Source organism: Anabrus simplex, chromosome 5 (assembly GCF_040414725.1).
Source record: "Anabrus simplex isolate iqAnaSimp1 chromosome 5, ASM4041472v1, whole genome shotgun sequence".
In the NCBI taxonomy this organism is placed as follows: domain Eukaryota; kingdom Metazoa; phylum Arthropoda; class Insecta; order Orthoptera; family Tettigoniidae; genus Anabrus; species Anabrus simplex.
The window spans coordinates 353,236,584-353,258,373 of NC_090269.1; the positions used below are offsets into that span (position 1 = coordinate 353,236,584).

The window sequence follows — 21,790 nt, forward strand, 5'->3', positions numbered from 1 at the left end:
TATCGTATGGAGTACCGTAGTTATGAACGTATAATGTACACCCCTGCAGACTTGCGCTATCTGATACCGTCCTCGGCTTAACGATCGTAACAGCTGTTTCTCGCGCTCGCAGAACTGTCCATCAGCTCGTGACCTTTTACGATCGGTCGGATGCCCTTCCTGAAGTCAACCTCATCAGAGGAATTAATGAGATGAAACGAATGATGCGATATATAATAGTAGGAGGGGGGAGCATGAAACCCGGTGCCGAGACATAGCCTACTTCTGTTGAATGGCACCGAAGTGGATGCTCAAGGCTTAACGTCCACATTAAACGGACGAATCACTATCAACAGCGTCATATGAATCAATCAATCAATCAATCAATCAATCAATCAATCAATCAATCAATCAATCAATCAATCAATACTGATCTGCATTTAGGACAGTCGCCCAGGTGGCAGATTCCCTATCTGTTGTTTCCTAGCCTTTATTTAAATGATTTCAAAGAAATTGCAAATTTATTTAACATCCCCCTTTGTAAGTTATTCCAATCCCTAACTCCCCTTCCTATAAATGAATATTTGCCCCGATCTGTCCTCTTGAATTCCAACTTTATCTTCATATTGTGATCTTTCCTACTTTTAAAGACACCACTTAAACTTATTCCCCTACTAATGTCATTCCACGCCATCTCTCCTCTGACAGCTCGGAACATACCACTTAGTCGAGCAGCTCGTCTTCTTTCTCTCAGATCTTCCCAGCCCAAATTTTGCAACATTTTTGTAACGCTACTCTTTTGTCGGAAATCACACAGAACAAATCGAGCTGCTTTTCTTTGAATTTTTTCCAGTTCTTGAATCAAGTAATCCTGATGAGGGTCCCATACAATAGAACAATACTTTAGTTGTGGTCTTACCTCTAGTTTACGTCCTTACTACAACCCCTAAATACCCTCATAACCATGTACAGAGATATGTACCCTTTATTTACAATGCCATTTATGTGATTACCCCAATGAAGATCTTTCCTTATATTAACACGTAGGTATTTCCAATGATCCCCAAAAAGAACTTTCACCCCATCAACGCAGTAATTAAAACTGAGAGGACTTTTCGTATTCGTGAAACTCACAACCTGACTTTTAACCCCATCTATCATCATACCATTGCCTGCTGTCCATCTCACAACGTTATCGAGGTCATTTTGCAGTTGTCACAATCTTGTAACGTATTTATTACTCTATACGAATAACATCATCTCCAAAAGCCTTATCTCTGATTCCACTTCACTGAACACTGCGGAGAGGTTGAAATCGAACCCTGGCTTATATCACGCAATCTAGTGATTAGAAATTGTATTCCACCACCTCTCCTACACTGCCGGCGAACATTCTGATGGTGAAAATTGTTTCCACCAACGGGGCTCGAACCGGATAACCACGGTGTCAGACCATAGAGACTTAATGCTTTAACGATCATGTCCACTAGCTGGTGTAAAGCCAATAACATTGCCATATATCAAATATAGCGGGTATCTAACAAGTCTACAGACGACACACATTTATTTTGATGTGTGTATTATACCGCCATGCTTACATTTTAAAATATACTGGAATGTAATGTGTAGTTACATTTAAAACTCCATACATTCAGAAGACTTTATTTTAAGATTGGTAGTACATAATTTAGTAATGTTTTCATACGCTAGGTTCACATACTGTATGTCACCAACATAAACGTGAATATTATTCCTCGGTCTTCCTGCACACGTCATCGACGCATTTAAGGTCTTCCCTGAAGTTGCATTTCGGGTACGGAAACTGCCCCAGGGTTACTTTGCAAGATGCTCCTTCTCCTGAAAGCATAAGAGAAGTAAGGCCATGAAATTCATAAACATCTCTTTTCCTTAACAAAGACAAGTAGACTACATACTGATATGACCGTTATGTTGAATATACGTAAACTCTCGCCATACAACTCCTATTAAGCATGCATTATATTTATAGGAACAATTAACTTATAAATGTCGTTAATCCAAATAAATCATTCAAATTTTGAATATCAAAGATACATGATCTATTATTAAATTTCCCTAATTAACTCTTTATTGCGTCCGCCTCTGGGTATAGTTGTTAGTATGATTTGCTGCCACCTCCGCAAGCCCGGGTTTGGTGCCCGGGTTTGCCACGAAATTTCAAAAGTGGTACGAGACCTGGAATGCCTCATTCACCCTCGGGAGATCAAGTGAGTAGAGGGAGATCGATTCCCATCTAAGCTATCCTCGAAGTGGTTTTCCATTTCTTCTCTACGCAAAAGTCGGGATGGTACCTAACTTAAGGCCACAGCAACTACCTTCCCTCTTTCTTGCCTATACCTTCCAATCTTCGCATCCTCCACAAGGCCCCTGTTAAGTATAGCAGGTGAGACCGCCTGGGCGAGGTACTGGTCCTCTTCTACAATTGTATCCCCGGCTAAACGTCTCACGCTCCAGGACACTGCCCTTGAGGTGGTAGAGGTGGGATCCCTCCGCAGGAAAAAACAAATCTGGCCGGTAAACGGACTATGAAAGAAAGAAACTTTTTATTGCATACTATGACCCTGAAGCAACAGTACATACTGTAGCATACATTAGAGTAGATTAAAATACTGTCGAATGAAAATTAGACCATTTAGTGTTGCTTCCAGGAAACTGATGTATGTATGTTCAGTCCGTCAGCGACTCCGCTGGTGGGATCCTCAACAGCTCTGCCATCAGCTGTCATAGATGGCCTAGGCATCACTGAAGAGGCACACTAGGGAAATGAGGAGTGGGGTAGTTTCCCATTGCTTTCCTCACCGAGCCAGAGTTGCTATTACATATCAGTCTGCCAAGTCCACTGAAATGCATTCACCAACCGACCCTATGAGCGACATTTTCACACCATTCATAGCAGAGACAGGCTGCATAAGGACTGGCATTACTAGCATCGCTCATACCTCAGTCACTTTCATATTGTCAAAGCCAAGGATAAGACAGAGACAGATCTATGAAAGTAACAAAATTGCTCTAGCCCATACCAGAAGACATAGTGCACTGTAAAGACTAGGTCCTGCCAGCTAATGCACAGAAAACTCATAGGTACCCATAATACTAAATATCGAATTGATAACAGGATCTTGCCCGTAATAATGCATTAGACTTATTACTATGCATGTCCGCTCCGTGGCTAAACAGTTATCGTTCTATCCTTTGGTCCAGGATGTCCCGGGTTCGATTCCCACCCGGGTCGGGAATTTTAACATTAATTGGTTAATTAGTCTGGCCCGGGGGCTGGGTTTGTGAGTGCCGTCTTCATTATTAAAAATCTGGTGCCCCGTTCTCACAGAGGTGACTCCAACCTAGGGGTATCCTGTCGTAAAAAGTGTCTAAGAGGGACCCCAAGAGGTCTTAACTTGGGAGCGTGTGTTGGCGACCATGGGGCCTTTAGCTGAGTCCTGGCATTGTTTCCGCTTATTTGTGTAAGGCTCCTCACTTTCATGTATCCTATCTGACCTCCCTTGGTCAACCCTTGTATTTTTCCGACCCCGACAGTATAACATGTGGAGACCTAGGGAGCCTTTCATTTCGTTGCCCTTGTCTTTCTTTGAGTGATACCTTCATTTCTCGAAGTGTCGGGTTCCTTCCACTTTTTTCTCGGATTAGTGTTCATAGAAGATGGTTGCCAAGTTGTACTTCCTTAAAACAATAATCACCACCACCAGCACCACTCAAGAAGCTATACGCCATTATTATTATTATTATTATTATTATTATTATTATTATTATTATTATTATTATTATTATTATTATGCATGAATGATGTCCTAAAGAAGGAACTGTCGGTCAGAAGGCCAAAGGATAATAAGTAACACTGTGTGGTTTGATTGATCATTAGCTTTCGCCTTTCATCGGAGCCAAAAAGAGAAATTACTCAGCTCTGAAGAATATCTGTACATATGCTTATCTGAAATTGTTGTGTACTCACCCACTAATATCTCGCATGTGTCACAACAGTTGCAGTAGCTATGAAGTGGTATTCCTCCCAGCCGTTCGCAGTCACTATGGGTAATTGAAGGCTCGGTGCACGGACGACAAACGCAACTCGGTTGTACTGGTAATGAAGGGTTTCTTCCACTGCAGACATTCACTGCCAGTACAATTACGGCAATAAGCAGTCGGGTATTCATCTGAAAAAGGAATGCATGAATGAGACACAGTGGAGTGTAGCAGAGCCCATACATACGCGGTGGTCGGAAACAACGTGAAATGTTGGTGGCTGCAGAGTGGGTCTCGGCCCACAAGTGGCCATGGCTGCTCCGTGGTCCAACAGCTCTGCTCTCCGACCGGCCAACCGAGCAGAGGAGGGCTGGCCATGGCTCTCCCGTGGTTCTACGCCTAAGTATTCGGGAGACGGGAAAGGGCTGGACCTCTCAGCTGGCCCCCACCGTCGGCTGTCCTGAGAATGGTTTTCCGTGGTTTTCCATTCTCCTGCACTAAGGCGAATGCCGTGACATTTCCTAGTACAGGCTACGGCTGCCAACCCCCTCACCTTCTCCGAGCATCTCCTTCACCGTCACAAATCTCCCGGCCTGAGAGACGGCGTTACCGTCCAAGAGGCTCGCATCGCCCCTTCGGGGGAGGAATGAAAACATTTTAGTAGTAGTAGTAGTAGTACAACATGAACCTGGTATATGAACTTTATGGGGTTGGTCATACTGATAAATAATTTGAACGAAATAATTCGATATCTCACGCCGTTGTCATTTATCAGCTGCTGTCCGGCTCCATGGCTAAATGGTTAGATAAGGCCACGGCCGCTTCCTTCCAACTCCTAGGCCTTTCCTGTCCCATCGTCGCCATAAGACCTATCTGTGTCGGTGCGACGTAAAGCCCATAGCAAAAAAAATGGTTAGAGTGCTGGTCTTTGATCACAGGGGTCCCAAGTTCGATTCCCGGCAGGGTCGGGAATTTTAACCAGCATTGGTTAATTTACTTGGCATGGGGCTGGGTGTATATGTTGTCTCCATCGTAATTTCATCCTCATCACGACGCGCATGTCGCCTACAGATGTCAAATCAAAAGACCTGCACCTGGCGAGCCGAATCCGGTCTTGGATCTGCCGGTAATAAAAGCCGTACGCCATTTCATTGTTTTTCATCAGCTGCTGGAATTAGGCAATCAGTTCACATCGCGGGAGAATTGAAATTAATGGCGGTGTTGCTGAATCTGCACGAGGCTTACGATGGGCTTCAGAGCCACGCCGAGAAATCAACATCAAACACAAACACACCGCGGGTTTCAACCGGTGTCACCGTAGCGAACTTGCTATGGTGAGATCCTGTTAGCACGGAGGTCCGTGTTCAAATCTCTGCCCTGGTAAAGTTCTGTTTTCCTCGTTTGGCGATCTCAATCCGGTCAAATATGGCTGCTAATAAATAAAATAAAATCTTCAAGGACTCGCCGGCTGCTCTTCGGGAGCTTATGCACACATTCTAAGATCCACAGGTGTTACCGAGTACTGCTGCCCGATACACCCATCCATTTTCTCGTCATGCTAACAGACACAGACAAATATTAAACTGAACTCAATGACGTCAGTATTCTTGTCAGAATACAATATTAACCGACTGAAATGCCGCGGTTAAAAGCAATGCCATCACTTGACATACTCGATCAAATGAGAATGGGCACAGTTTCTCACTTTTTACGAAAAGTACTACGGTGGCGAAAATGAGCAGATAGTGACAAGGGTGAAAAATATGTATGATGGAACCGAAAGAACTGGATGATTTCAGTTAACAAATGGTGTAAAGCGAGGAAGTGCCCTCTCACCTCTACTATTTATAATGGTGATGGATGGTGTAATAAAGAAGGTAACACAGACCATTGGGGAGAGAAGAATGAAATCAGTGTTGTTTGCAGATGATCTACTAATAAGGCGAAACCGTGAGAGTGAATTGCAGGAACAGCTAAATGTATGAGAGGAAGTTGTGTCATCTTATGTAGGCCTAATTAAGTTCTCGGCCCAAAAGAGTGAACTGCTGGTAACGACACGAAGTAAGAACCGAGCGTATAATGGCATGACATTAGGAGGGGAGCAGTTGAAAAGAGCTGAAAGCTTTAAATATCTGGGAAGTGTAATCTAAGAAACTGGAACCGAGCTCGATAGCTGCACTCGCTTAAGTGCGGCCAGTATCCGGTATTCGGGAGATAGTAGGTTCGAATCCCACTGTCGGCAGCCCTGAAAATGGTTTTCCGTGGTTTCCCATTTTCACACCAGGCAAATGCTGGGGCTGTACCTTAATTAAGGCCACGGCCGCTTCCTTCCCACTCCTAGCCCTTTCCTGTCCCATCGTCACCGTAAGACCTATCTGTGTCGGTGCGACGTAAAACAACTAGCAAAAAAAAAAAACTGGAGGAAACAGGATGGAAATCAATGAAAGAGGAAGTTGTGCAAATGGATTCTTTAAGAGTGTGGGACGATTGATATGGAATAGGGATGTAAAGGAATCATCAACACCGTTTGTCACGAGAGTTTAATCCTGATGTAAACAAATAGGCGCAGCACCTTGGCTTTGCACGTGGACATAGACGTAGTTGATTGGAGAAGCAACCGTCGCACTCACTCGACTGTATACGAGCTCGGAGAAAAATAGTACGCCGCATTAATTTTATTTTAGTTTATTACATTTGTAAAGTTTGGAAGAGTACGTAATCAAATTAAAATATGGTTGTCATATATTCCGGCATATATATATGCTTTAAAAAAATAGTGAAATAACGAGAAATGAAGGCACAAGACGTGGTGTAATACAGAAAGTCTTCCCGTAGTAGGGGAAAGTCCCAAGCAGTACAGTGTGGAGATGAGGTGTTGCATCTTGCAGCAGCAGTCAGTGTCGGTTTTCATAGTGAGAGAAATGGAGCAAGAGGTAGGACCAACACGTGCAGTGAAATACAAAAGAGGTAAACCGCTCAGAAGTGACCATAGGCAGTGCATTGTGAATGTGTTCAATAAACTAAGTGAACAGAATCCAGGTTTAGTCGTTTATTCAGAAGTTCACTGTTGTCGTATGCGATGCGCAGCCCTATACGTCCGAACACGAGACGTTGACGGGGTGGAGGTCGGTACTACACGCTCAGCGAATCACAACTCTTTCTTTGGCGGAGGCGTGGACATTCCATGTTTACATCAGGATTAAACTCTCGTGAAAAGACATATACAAGACTTATTTTGTGCCAATTTTGATGTATGGATTAGAAACGTAGGTGATGAAGGTGAGGGATAAACATAGAATACAAGCAGTGGAATTGAAGCTTCAAAGGTGTCGAGTAGGTTTAACAGGAATGGACAAAGTAAGAAATGAGAGAGTTCGGGAAATGGTAAATGAGATACCGCTACAGAGATAGAAATATCCAGGCTGCAGTGGTATGGGCATGTTAAGAGAATGGGGGGGGGGCCGATGACCTTCGATGTTAGGCCCCTTAAAACAACAAGCATCATCATCATCATCATCATCAAGAGAACGGGAGAAGAGAGGATACCAAGAAAGGTGTTAGAAATGGAGTTGAAGGGAAGGAGCCCTAGAGGAAAACCGAGAGACAGATGGTTGAAATGTGTAAAGAAGTGCATCGTGGCAGGATGAGGAAATTGGACGACAGTGAGAGAAGAGAAGTGGCGGATGGACAGAAAACTATGGAGAGGCTTATGTTCGAAGCAGACCCAGTCTGTGGTTGGAAACGGCTCCAGATGATGATGACGATGACTACGGTGGCATTCTAACAATGCCAATTTCCAGAGTAGGTACGACCCGACCGTAGACAGTGGTAAGAACTGCTGTGCCGTTTTCCGTTAAGTGTGCACACACCCCAATCCTATCAGCGCCTCAGAGTAGGGATCGAATAGCTGCAATACTATGATGAACGAGTGTCACGTACCAGCAGTTATCAGAACATCTATGAACCAGAGATGTAGTATGCTGAAAAAATAAGTTATCTAACTCTCTAGCTACTTCCCGCTAATATTCAGTCAGGCTGTTTTACTCGGAACGCAGCAGTAATCCCATCCATCAGAGATGAATGGCAGCAGAAGGGACAAAGCACATCACAACAAACAATAGTCAGTGTAATGTTACTGTTGACCAGTTTTATGGGCTTTCTATATTGTAGGCTTCACATTTAGTTTCCTTCCGACTATGTAATGTTAAGCCATCTGCTGTAAAGTGAGTCCTTATTCCGCCTTTAAGGACTCCATCTTGTCATATTTTTCAAGTTATAGTTCCTTCACAATTTCTCTCTCGTTTTGATGATCATCTTCACAATTTTCCTAGTCGATATGAGCTGATGACCACGCGGTTTTTCACCTTAAAACAATCACGACAAAAACCACCACCATGACTGCATGTTAGCGATGCTCGGCGCTGATATGGACTAACCAACAAACGTCTAAATTCATGAATTCTGTTATCATAGTTGATGCGGTAAAACTGAGTAAGGCGTAAATAATCGGAAATCGTATATTCTGTAACTTTTGACACTTAATACATAGGTCGAGTCATAAGTCATGAAAACTACTTTCTTTTTTCGCGAACAGGAGACAACACGGAAAATCTAAGATTTGCATTTAGAAACGTACGGTATGAACTTGCGTATGATGTCACTAGATGGTGTATGTAAACAACAGTGTGAGTCTAAGCATGCCCCCAAGTTCAGTGTGTGAGTGAGAGCGTCACAAAATGGATGTCAACAAGCAGGAGCAACGATCGTATATTAAAATAGCAGTTCTCCACGGCAGAAATGCACCCCAATACCATGCAGAGCTACGGGAAGCCTTAGGTGTGCATGCCATGCCCTATAGAACTGTGGCGAGGTGGGTGGAGACGTTCAAACGGGGTAGAGTATCAACTGCCATCGTCCAGCGTCGCTTACAATGGTGGGGTTGGGAGGTTCTTCCACACCCGCCTTATTCGCCTGATCGGAGCCCATGTGACTATGATCTAATCCCCAAAGTCAAGAAGCCATTACGTAGACAACGGTTTGCTAACAAAGAGGACATCATAACAGCCCCCAAGTTCAGTGTGTAAGTGATAGCGTCACAAAATGGATGTCAACAAGCAGGAGCAACGATCGTATATTAAAATAGCAGTTCTCCGCTGCAGAAATGTACCCCAATGCCATGCAGAGCTGCGGGAAGCCTTAGGTGTGCATGCACACGTTAGCGATACACATGTAGCGAACGGTATTCAGCGCCTGCCCCACCACTGGCAACGCACAGTGGAAGCCTTGGGTGATTATTTCGAAGGTCTGTAACCAGTGGACACGTGTCCTTTGTACGTAGTCTTGTGTACTTGCTGTCTATACCATAACACAACAGTGTTTACCAATGGCCTGTGTTCTGTCACTTTCCTACGAGAACCTCCTGAAGTCAGCATTTGTCTTCAGGTCCTATGCATAAGTACATGCCCTATATTTCCAAATGTATATCTTAGATTTTCCGTGTTGTCTCCTGTTCGCGAGAGAAAAAAATTGTTGCTATGACTTATGACTCGACCCTCGTAGTTATGGATAGGACCACTAATAACACTAATATTTGATAGGTAATTACATTTTAGGCTTTCCCCTAAACTACCACTTCACCCATTGTGGAGAAAATTATTTATAGCCTTATTCTGCGACTTTAGACACGATTTTCATTCAATAATGCTCATTCTTTGCCTCGTGGCTTGGCACTGATATGGACTAAGCAACAAAAGTCTAAAATGAAGAACATCTCTGTTATAGTCGGTACGGCAAAACTGTATAAGACATAAATGATAGGAAATTGTATTCTCTATAACGTTTGTTATGTACTATTTATCGACGACCTTGACCCCATGACGCAACAGCCCGGAGGTCCAAGGCCTACCAAGCTGTTCATCCCGAAGGCCTGCAGATTACAAGGTGTCGTGTGGTCAGCACGACGAATCCTCTCCGCCGTTATCCTTGATTTCTAGACCAGAATAATAATAATAATAATAATAATAATAATAATAATAATAATAATAATAATAATAATAATATAGCCTAATAATAAAAGTGGTAGGAACGCAAGATGCAACACGGTGCATTCATGAAGAGATTCTGGGAGGATAAGAAGGCGAAAATCAGCAGGCCAACGAACAATTTTAAACGCGCTCTCTGAATGGGCATACGAAGAAATAATAATAATAATAATAATAATAATAATAATAATAATAATAATAATAATGCGTGAGGCCTGGTGGTGGTCTTCCCAGCTGACGCCGCATAGGCATCTAAATGTTAACCATTTAGGTTATGGCTTTTAGTGCCGGGAGTGTCCGAGGACATGTTCGGCTCGCCAGGTGCACGTCTTTCGATTTGAAGCCCGTAGGCGACGTGATGAGGATGAAATGATGACGAAGACGACACATACACCCAGCCTCCGTGCCAGCGAAATTAACCAATAATGGTTAAAATTCCCGACTTTGCCGGGAATCGAACCCGGGACTCCTGTGACCAAAGGCCAGCTTGCTAACAATTTAGCCCCGGAGCCGGACACATCACATAATAATATTATTGATTGTACGTCCTACTATCTACGTTTACGATTTTCAAAGACGCCATGGTGCCGAAATTTTGTCTCGCAGAAGTTTATTTTCACCTGCCTAAAAAGTTTACAGACAAGAGACTAGCACATCTGAGCAATGAGCTGGGATCGAACCCACCCAGAAAGCCAGCCTTCTACTGCCTGAGTCACTCACCCCGATAAAAATCACTTATTTAATAGGAATATCCCGAAATTACTCTTGCAGGCAATAGTAAATGTCTGGCAGCACTCACCTTAGTAGAGGAAGCGCTATCACTGGACAAGCTGTTGTGATATGGTAGCCTCAGTGTGATGCCTTTTAAAGCACTCGCGAAAGCTTCCACTTCCGAGAACAGCATGCAGGTTCCAGAGAGCAATGTACGCAGGGAAGTCCCTCGTTCAGCTGAGGTTATCGCATTCAACACGGTGCCCTTATATCTGCATGCTGATTACAAACAAATAGTGTGCCAATGTTCTTTCCTGGTACCCCTTTCCACTTACAATTAACTAGGTCTGGAAAGAACCGAACAGCGCCCTGAGTCAGCTGTACAAAAATGCACATTCAAATGATCATAAATATGTCTTTCATTAAAGTATGTGACGCAATGTTACCTAGCAGCCGTGCAGGATGTGGTGTGAAGTGCGCCATTAAATCAAGACCGTAACGAATGTAATACGGACCCGGCTGCCAAAGTAAAATCGGGCCCCCTCAAATGAAATCTAAAACGTATGAATCATCATCATCATCATCATCATCTGTTTACCCTCCAGGTTCGGTTTTTCCCTCGGACTTAGCGAGGGATCCCACCTCTACCGCCTCAAGGGCAGTGTCCTGGAGCTTCAGACTCTTGGTCGGGGGATACAACTGGGGAGTATGACCAGTACCTCGCTCAGGCGGCCTCACCTGCTATGCTGAACAGGGGCCTTGTGGAGGGATGGGAAGATTGGAAGGGATAGGCAAGGAAGAGGGAAGGAAGCGGCCGTGGCCTTAAGTTAGGTACCATCCCGGCATTCGCCTGGAGGAGAAGTGAGAAACCACGGAAAACCACTTCCAGGATGGCTGAGGTGGGAATCGAACCCACCTCTACTCAGTTGACCTCCCGAGGCTGAGTGGACCCCGTTCCAGCCCTCGTACCACTTTTCAAATTTCGTGGCAGAGCCGGGAATCGAACCCGGGCCTCCGGGGGTGGCAGCTAATCACGCTAACCACTACACCACAGAGGCGGACAAACGTATGAATAAGTAATATAAATGTGATTACAGCCAGTAGAACTAATGCAATATATGGTCAAATGATATGAACAAAGGGATTATTCATTATTGTAAGATTATTAAAAAATAAGTCGGCCTCTGTGGTGTAGTGGTTAGTGTGATTAGTGATTAGCTGCCACCCCCGGAGAACCGGGTTCGATTCCCGGCTTTGCCACGAAATTTGAAAAGTGGTACGAGGGCTGAAACGGGGTGTACTCAGCCTCGAAAGGTGAACTAAGTAGACGGGGCTTCCGTTCCCCCCTCAGCTATCCTGGAAGTGGTTCTCCGTGGCTTCCCACTTCTCCTCCAGGCAAACGCCGGGATTGTACCTAACTTAAGGCCACGGCCGCTTCCATCCCTCTTCCTTGTCTATCTCTTCCGATCTTCCCGTCCCTCCGCAAGGCCGCTGTTCAACACAACAGGTGAAGCCGTCTGGGCGAAGTACTGGTCTTCTTCATCCCCAGTTGTTTCCTCGACCCAGGGTCTCTGCTCCAGGACGCTGCCCTTGAAGCGATAGAGGTGGGATCCCTCGCTGAGTCCGAGGGGTAAACCAAACCTGAAGGGTAAACAGATAAAGAAAGAAAGAAAGAAAGAAAGAAAGAAAGAAAGAAAGAAAGAAAGAAAGAAAGAAAGATGGTTTAACATTATGATAATTATTTGGGGATATAAGGTCGTGTAATAATAAATGAATACCAACTGACGCGTTTCAATTCTGCGACCAGGATCGTCTTCAGAGCAACAACAAAGCAAAATGGCTACGGTCTCTCCATAGTAACCAGACTCAAGATAGAGAGACCCTGTTAGAAATATATTTCATTCCAGGGCCTCCAGAGTCACGGAGAAAGATGTTGACGAGTTAACTATGGAGGGTAGCCATGATCTACTCAGTATATAGTCGTCACCTTTGTTAAAATTATTCGGGCGTTTAGCAATTTCTATCGCCTCGCGAATGATTCTGGGAATAAAATGTTTCTCTTTACAAATGACAGAAGTTGCATCAAAAATTATTTGATGGTCGTTATGTATGGCATGTTCTGCCACAGCAGACTTCTCTGGCTGGCAAAGACGTAAGTGCCTGCGATGTTCTTTAACCCTTGTTCCTACTTTCCTACATGTTTGGCCGACATAAACCGATCCACAGGAGCAAGAAATCTTATATATTCCAGCGCAGTTTAAACCAATAGGATCTTTGACAGATCACAAACAATTGCCTATGGTGATATTAGGCTTAAAAATGGTCTTGATATTGTGCTTTCTGAGAATATTGCCAATCCTATCCGTGACAGATTGCACGTATGGTAAGAAGGCCAGACTCAAAGTACGAGAATCACGTGACAATCTGTCTTTTGGCTTAGGATGTAGCACTTCGTCAATCTGTTTCCCTGAATAGCCATTGCTCAGAAATGTTCTGGTTAGGAACTCAAGTTCACCGTTTAATTTATCCTCCTCACAAACCTCCCTTGCTCGGCTGATAAGAGTGTTAAGCATAGCTCGCTTTTGGCAAGGATGGTGATGAGAGGACCCATGAAGGTATCTATTAGTATGGGTAGGTTTACAGTAAACCGAATGACCTAAAGTTCCATCTGATTTCTTAGAAACCAAAACATCCAAGAACGGCAAACATCCTCCACGTTCAGTCTCCATGGTAAATTTAATGTTTGGATGTATGCTGTTCAAGTGATCCAAAAATATGGATAATTCGTGTTTACCATGGGGCCAGATAACAAGTGTGTCATCGACATATCTCAACCAGATGGACGGCTTGAGCGTGCAAGATTGAAGACAACGCTCTTCAAAATCTTGCATATAGAAATTAGCGATGACTGGTGCCAATGGCGATCCCATGGCAACACCATCCATTTGTTCGTATATTGTACCATGAAAACTGAAATATGTGGTAGTGAGGACAAGGTGAAACAGATTAACAATGTCACCAGGAAAGATTTTATCCAACAGAGACAAGGTGTCTATGATTGGAACCCTAGTGAACAGAGACACAACATCAAAACTGACTAGAATATCACCAGGAAAAACACGCAGATTGGATAAAATGCCAATAAAATGCGATGAATTCCTGATGGATGCCTCATTACCTATGTACGGCTTGAGAAGTTCTCCAAGATATTTGGCCAGGTTGTATGTAGGGGAACCAATACTGTTAACAATAGGTCTAAGGGGAACTCCGTCTTTATGGATCTTAGGAAGGCCATAAAGTCGGGGAATTGTGGAAGCCTGCTGTCGCAAACCACGAGAAACATCATTCGGAATCGAACTAGCTTTAAGAAGAGACGCTGTTTTCCTATCAATGGCGTTGGTAGGATCATTTTTAGAACCTTATAGGTGGGATCATTGAGAAGTTCCTCAATCTTGTTATTGTAGTCAACGGTGTTCATAACCACAGTAGCATTGCCTTTATCAGCCTTCAACACCACCAAGTCCTTGTTCAATTTTAGTTGTTTAAGAGCATACCTCTCTTTGGAAGTTAAGGTTAGGACGAGGGGGTTTGAAATGTCTGATAATGGTGGCGGTTTCAAGACGAATCTCCTCAGCAATATGATCCGGTAAGGGCTTTAGAGAAGCCTCAACTCCACAGATGATCTCCTCCGTCGGAAGCTTAAGAGGTGAAATCGCAAAATTTAATCCCTTCTCGAGCACAGACATAGAAGGAGTATCCAAGGTGGTGGGTAGATTAACCACTACTTTAGAAGAATTCAAGTGTGGGACAGAATTCTTCCTCTGGCACATCGATAAACGGGAAAATTTGGATACATGTCTAGCCCTTGAAGAAGATGAAAGCGATAAGAAAGCCATGTGAGATACAAAGTCCAGATAATTGAATGTGTTTACCTCTAATGTCCGACTTTAAGAAAGATGAAGCTTTTAAAGCTCACCTGAAACAAATTCCAGTTCCCTTCTCAAAGCATGAATGCGCTCTCGAATGAGAGCGAAGCTCGCCCTACGTAGAATTCTACGAGTATGTGGCGATTCAATCCGATGCTTTAACACCGCAAATTTAGGGACGATGTTATTGTCCCGACATCTAACACAGAAAGTTAGAGACGACAATATACGAGCCTTTTTCAGCCTCAGACGTTCAAAGCGTTTCATGTCGTAATAAATACTCTCCCCATAGAGTTTGGTAATCTTAATACGTAGACTTTCACGACCACTAAATGGCATTATGATAATTATTTGGGGATATTAGGTCGTGTAATAATAAATAAATGCCAACTGACGCGTTTCAATCCTGCGACCAGGATCGACTTCAGAGCAACAACAAAGCAAAATGGCTACGGTCTCTCCATAGTAACCAGACTCAAGATAGAGAGACCCTGTTAGAAATATAGTTCATTCCAGGGCCTCCAGAGTCACGGAGAAAGATGTTGACGAGTTAACTATGGAGGGTAGCCATGATCTACTCAGTATATAGCCGTCACCTTTGTTAAAATTATTCGGGCGTTTAGCAATTCGTCTTGAAACCGCCACCATTATCAGACATTTCAAACCCCCTCGTCCTAACCTTACTTCCAAAGAGAGGTATGCTCTTAAACAACTAAAATTGAACAAGGACTTGGTGGTGTTGAAGGCTGATAAAGGCAATGCTACTGTGGTTATGAACACTGTTGACTACAATAACAAGATTGAGGAACTTCTCAATGATCCCACCTATAAGGTGCTAAAAAATGATCCTACCAACGCCATTGATAGGAAAACAGCGTCTCTTCTTAAAGCTAGCTCGATTCCGAATGATGTTTCTCGTGGTTTGCGACAGCAGGCTTCCACAATTCTCCGACTTTATGGCCTTCCTAAAATCCATAAAGACGGAGTTCCCCTTAGACCTATTGTTAACAGTATTGGTTCCCCTACATACAACCTGGCCAAATATCTTGGAGAACTTCTCAAGCCGTACATAGGTAATGAGGCATCCATCAGGAATTCATCACATTTTATTGGCATTTTATCCAATCTGCGTGTTTCTCCTGGTGATATTCTAGTCAGTTTTGATGTTGTGTCTCTGTTCACTAGGGTTCCAATCATAGACACCTTGTCTCTGTTGGATAAAATCTTTCCTGGTGACATTGTTAATCTGTTTCACCTTGTCCTCACTACCACATATTTCAGTTTTCATGGTACAATATACGAACAAATGGATGGTGTTGCCATGGGATCGCCATTGGCACCAGTCATTGCTAATTTCTATATGCAATATTTTGAAAAGCGTTGTCTTCAATCTTGCACGCTCAAGCCGTCCATCTGGTTGAGATATGTCGATGACACATTTGTTATCTGGCCCCATGGTAAACACGAATTATCCATATTTTTGGATCACTTGAACAGCATACATCCAAACATTAAATTTACCATGGAGACTGAACGTGGAGGATGTTTGCCGTTCTTGGATGTTTTGGTTTCTAAGAAATCAGATGGAACTTTAGGTCATTCGGTTTACTGTAAACCTACCCATACTAATAGATACCTTCATGGGTCCTCTCATCACCATCCTTGCCAAAAGCGAGCTATGCTTAACACTCTTATCAGCCGAGCAAGGGAGGTTTGTGAGGAGGATAAATTAAACGGTGAACTTGAGTTCCTAACCAGAACATTTCTGAGCAATGGCTATTCAGGGAAACAGATTGACGAAGTGCTACATCCTAAGCCAAAAGACAGATTGTCACGTGATTCTCGTACTTTGAGTCTGGCCTTCTTACCATACGTGCAATCTGTCACGGATAGGATTGGCAATATTCTCAGAAAGCACAATATCAAGACCATTTTTAAGCCTAATATCACCATAGGCAATTGTTTGCGATCTGTCAAAGATCCTATTGGTTTAAACTGCGCTGGAATATATATGATTTTCTTGCTCCTGTGGATCGGTTTATGTCGGCCAAACATGTAGGAAAGTAGGAACAAGGGTTAAAGAACATCGCAGGCACTTACGTCTTTGCCAGCCAGAGAAGTCTGCTGTGGCAGAACATGCCATACATAACGACCATCAAATAATTTTTGATGCAACTTCTGTCATTTGTGAAGAGAAACATTTTATTCCCAGAATCATTCGCGAGGCGATAGAAATTGCTAAACGCCCGAATAATTTTAACAAAGGTGACGGCTATATACTGAGTAGATCATGGCTACCCTCCATAGTTAACTCGTCAACATCTTTCTCCGTGACTCTGGAGGCCCTGGAATGAACTATATTTCTAACAGGGTCTCCCTATCTTGAGTCTGGTTACTATGGAGAGACCGTAGCCATTTTGCTTTGTTGTTGCTCTGAAGACGATCCTGGTCGCAGGATTGAAACGCGTCAGCTGGTATTTATTTATTATTACACGACCTAATATCCCCAAATAATTATCATAATGTCATTTAGTGGTCGTGAAAGTCTACGTATAAAGATGGTTTAATTGTATAACTGCCTCCATACTTTAAAGGCTGAACTACCATCCGTACACCACTTAGATATTTGTACTTAAAATTGGTTTAATTTTTCAATAACTGCAGACCTATACTCTGTAACCGATACTGAATTCACAGTTATAATAATTTATTTACAACACAGAAAAATGTACGAATAAAATTACATCAAAAACCGTTCAAATAAAGTTTTTAAAATATCACACCGCACAATTGATAAGCCTATTATTACCCACGGTGTAAAGTACACCATATTCTTACTTTCGCGCAAAGAGAGCTCGGGAAGTCGAAAATGATTTGACTGATTGTTACTACACCACAGTCCGGCTTCATGGCTAAATGGTTAGCGTGTTGGCCTTTGGTCACAGGGGATCGGGTTCGATTCCTGGCAGGGTTGGGAATTTTAACCACGATTGGTTAATTTTGCTGGCACTGGGAATGGGTGTATGTGTTGTCTTCGTCATCATGTCATCCTCATCACAACGCGCAGGTCGCCTACGGGAGTCAAATCAAAAGACCTGCACCTGGCGAGCCGAACATGTCCTCGGACACTCCCGGCAATAAAAGCCATACGATATTTCATTTTTACTACACCACAGAACACCTATTAGTACACTAAGTTTTAGTTGTAATTATACATTGTTGTCGAATAAATGTGTGGAAAGGAAGCTAATGATAAGGAAGAGTTGTGCATTATACGATCCGTTGCATACGTTATAATACAAGGCCTGGAAATAGAGCCGTAAAACGCTATGGAAGTGGTTACACTGAAGTTCAATGCCGGGCCGCTAGGATCGCTATCTTGCCCCCTGTCTACCAGGCTCGCGCCTTTAAACGTGTTCATTAACTGAGTTGGCTGTGAATGTATTATGTATTCGTCCGATGTTAAGCATTCGCAGTTCCAGTCATGGTTTATTCACGAGAAATTAAAGGTAGTGGAATTTCGTTTCACAAGTTTCCAGTGAATGTTCAATGTTTGAAACATTATACAGAGGAAGTATTACGCATGAGATACGACTTCAAGCTGATCGAAGTAGGCCTCTGTTCCTAAGTTTTGATCCGAGTTACGTCATAAGAATCGGGCGATCCCAAAATTTGTCACTGGACTTTTTTTAAACTATGCTACCGTGACCGGCAATCATTTGAGAGACATCTTCAAACTCAGAAATCTTAAATTAGGAAACCTACGAGGAAAATAATTTGCCCAACACATTTCACGAAATTTCATGAATGTAGCAAGAGCTAAAAATATTGTATTTTCCCCTGAAACAATCTCTGGTTTGTAAAGTATGGAGGTGGTTTTGTCCCGAGAGCACAAAATACAGTTTAAAATAAGTAATTTGTTTTATGGAGCATTTTATTAAATTGTTTAATGCGCATAACGTCTGCAACACCTCACATGGGACATATTCAGGAACGAGAACAAACGAGCATCTTTTAACCGGGCGAGTTGGTCGTACGGTTAGGGGCGCGCGGCTGTGAGCTTGCATCCGGGAGATAGTGGGTTCGAATCCCACTGTCGGCAGCCCTGAAGATGGTTTTCCGTGGTTTCCCACTTTGACACCAGGCAAATGCTGGGGCTGTAGCTTAATTAAGGCCACGGCCGCTTCCTTCCAACTTCTAGGCCTTTCCTATCCCATCGCCGCCATAATACCTATCTGTGTCGGTGCGATGTAAAGTCACTAGCAAAAAAAAGCATCTTTTAATACTGAAGATGAACTTCTCAGTTGGTTAATTAATGATTTCCTGTCATATATTAAGAAACTTAAAATGCATTCAGAGAAAGTAAAGAAGAATCATGAGAGAACTGTATTAGGCATAGATCTTGACTACCCAGTCCACTGTGGCCTGCGTAAAATACCTCATAAGTATACATTTGCATTATGCATTGATGAGGAACCTAACGAGCTATGACAGCTAGGAAGCAACCCGTTTCCACGAGTGCATTTCAAGGCCTTGTATTATAGCGTAGGCAACGATACGACCACAGGTACACTACTCATCAAGAAATATCATGTTATATATTGAACCCATGACCTTTGTGCCCTAAGAACATTATGCATAAATCGACATCATCTTGATAGCATGGATTTGACACGTGACGAGGGGGTGATTACCTTTGGTCCCACGCTCGGGGGTACGTGACGTCAGCCACACGTGTCAACAGCGGAAGAATCTCAAGTCATTTTTGTGAACTATTTCAAAGCGCGTGTACATGGCGACCCAAGCCAAGTCAAAAAATATAGCGCCTATCAAAGGGGGTCAATCATCTCACAAATCGAACCCGTAAAAATTTTAAATGTCCATGAACACTACCGCCAGAAATGTAGCAAGCATGTAGTCACTTTCAAAACTCTTGAAATTACAGTTAGGTAAGTCAGAAAATTTATAGAAATTTTCTTGGCGGCAAAGGGAGATATCCGAAGAGAGGGGGTAACTGCTATAAATATGAAGGGACGCCATGACGAAGTCTCCTTCTCCGGCATTTGTGATACAAAGCGGACGAAAAATTGTTGAGCTGCTCTGCGAAATCAAACCAACGAAAGTAGACTGAGTTCAACTGCAGATTTTATCCATTGCGGCTAGGTCTTGACTCTATGAGGAGATAGTTTTCTTGAGTGAAATAATTGTACCAGATAGGAGGTCAAAGTACTGAATAAATTCTAATGTGATTAAGTAATTCGTGTGCCGAAATAATTATAATCCATCGTGTGCACTCAGCAAACAAGTGAAGGGTATTTTCTTTTTTTATGCTTTATTCCAGGAAACCTGAAGAAAATTAATAATCAACTGTGAAGCCATGAATGTAAAAATGGCTAAATAAAATGCCAGGGTCGCAGGTGAGCCCTATAACTACATGAGGTAGGTGACTTTCCATCTTACTACCTCTTATATCTTGTCTCGTGATCTCTAAAAGTGTATTTGAATGGGGATATACGACGCAGTGGTCATCCCTACTAAGTTTGTAAATGTGAGAATACGACTAAAAGAGTCATTTGTTTTATTTTCCACTTGGATAAATTTTTGAAGTCTTGCGAGTGCCGTATAATGTAAAAAGTTATTGAATAGGGTTTCGAAGTGATATCACGTCCAATGTAGATCGTCATCCGTGTGAAGTGTACTGCCTATATTTTGTGATGCCAAATTAAGATGTTCATTCGACGTAAAATTTTTCCTGTCTGCAATTTGATGTTAATAATAATAATCCATGGTTACTCATTTTCAATCGAGTGGAAGCGCGCTGTCGGGTGAGAACCTAGGGTGATGAATTTGGTCACGGAGAGAAACGTTTTTCTATGCTCATTTTAAACTGTGTCTGACTGACAATAAAAAGATCTAGTAGAATGTTCCAGTCATTTTGTTCATAAAAATCAAGTTATTAAATACGATCTCATTTATGCGAAGTTATTCATGAGTAATGCATTGTGCCATATTAGACGTCTAGATTTCTAGTAAGGATTTTATAACAGTTCTTTGTCGATGATAATTGTGGAGCTGGGAAACAGAGGTTAGTTTGTTGATATGAGATTTGTGAATCAGGTTAGAGTCCTGTCATTGAAGCCGGGACACGGAAGCCCGAGGAATGTTTTATATGAGTTGAGATGAGATGTGCGAATCAGGTTAGAGTCCTGTCATTGAAGCCGGGACATGATAGCCCGAGGAATATTTTATAATGTTGAGAATGGAAAGAAATTCATAGAAATCCATAGCGGTATCAATTGGCGACGCGTATAATTGGTGTGGGCATCTTGAAGCATAATCTGTGCATTTTGTTGGTTAGAATATCGTATTTGTTTAATTATGTCGGCAGAGTTTAAAGGGAGCATTTTGAGAAGTCAGTCAGGTAGAACGAACCGGGTGTTTCATGTAACTGCCAAGCGAGCTTGGGGTGAGAGGCCTCAGCTGACAGCGGGGATATAACGGGACAGGCGTGGAATTGAGATTGTACTGTATTCTCGGCCAGGGAAACGTTAAAATGCTGGATTTAGTTGAAATTCATAGCCGGTAATGATCTGAGTATTGTGAAATACTGTAATTGGGGACGTAATGAACATTTGAAATCACGAACTTTGAGTTTAAGGAACAGAGTAACCAAATTCAGGGTTGTCCAAAATATAGAGCGATGGTTGTGATGATCGGTTTGTCTGTGAGGGGTGTGCAAAATTCATAATGGTATGACGAGATATGACATCGTAATTATATGGCGAGTTGTTTGGTTTGTACGTAGATTCATAGGATATCCAAGTGTTAATAACGGTTAGGACTAGATTAGATTTTAAAGCGTGAAATCATGGGACAAGATATACAACTGGACATGAATTATGTAACAATTCTTTTCCAGCCAGATAAACATCGCAACATTGAATTTACATCACAGCTGCGTAGGAATTTGTGAAGAAACCAGAGTCCGCGGAGATAAAATTTACTGTTCTTTAACATTTCGTTAAATCATTTAAATTTATTTAATTATTAAATTCAGTGAAAGCGCATTTTGAAATAACTTTAATCAAGCGAATAACTTGGAGATGTATTCCGGAA

The 21,790-nt window shown here is 42.6% G+C and overlaps 1 protein-coding gene across 1 annotated transcript; it reads right to left on the reverse strand.

Moving 5' to 3' along the window:
- Positions 1-1,625: 1,625 nt before the first annotated feature.
- On the reverse strand, positions 1,626-10,994 carry LOC136874903 (uncharacterized). The gene is made up of 3 exons (XM_067148606.2): positions 10,837-10,994; positions 3,986-4,187; positions 1,626-1,836 (listed from the first exon to the last, which is right to left on the reverse strand). The coding sequence occupies exons 1-3, from the start codon at positions 10,939-10,941 to the stop codon at positions 1,727-1,729; spliced, it is 417 nt and encodes a 138-aa protein (XP_067004707.2). The 5' UTR covers positions 10,942-10,994; the 3' UTR covers positions 1,626-1,726.
- Between the last annotated feature and the right edge of the window lie 10,796 nt (positions 10,995-21,790).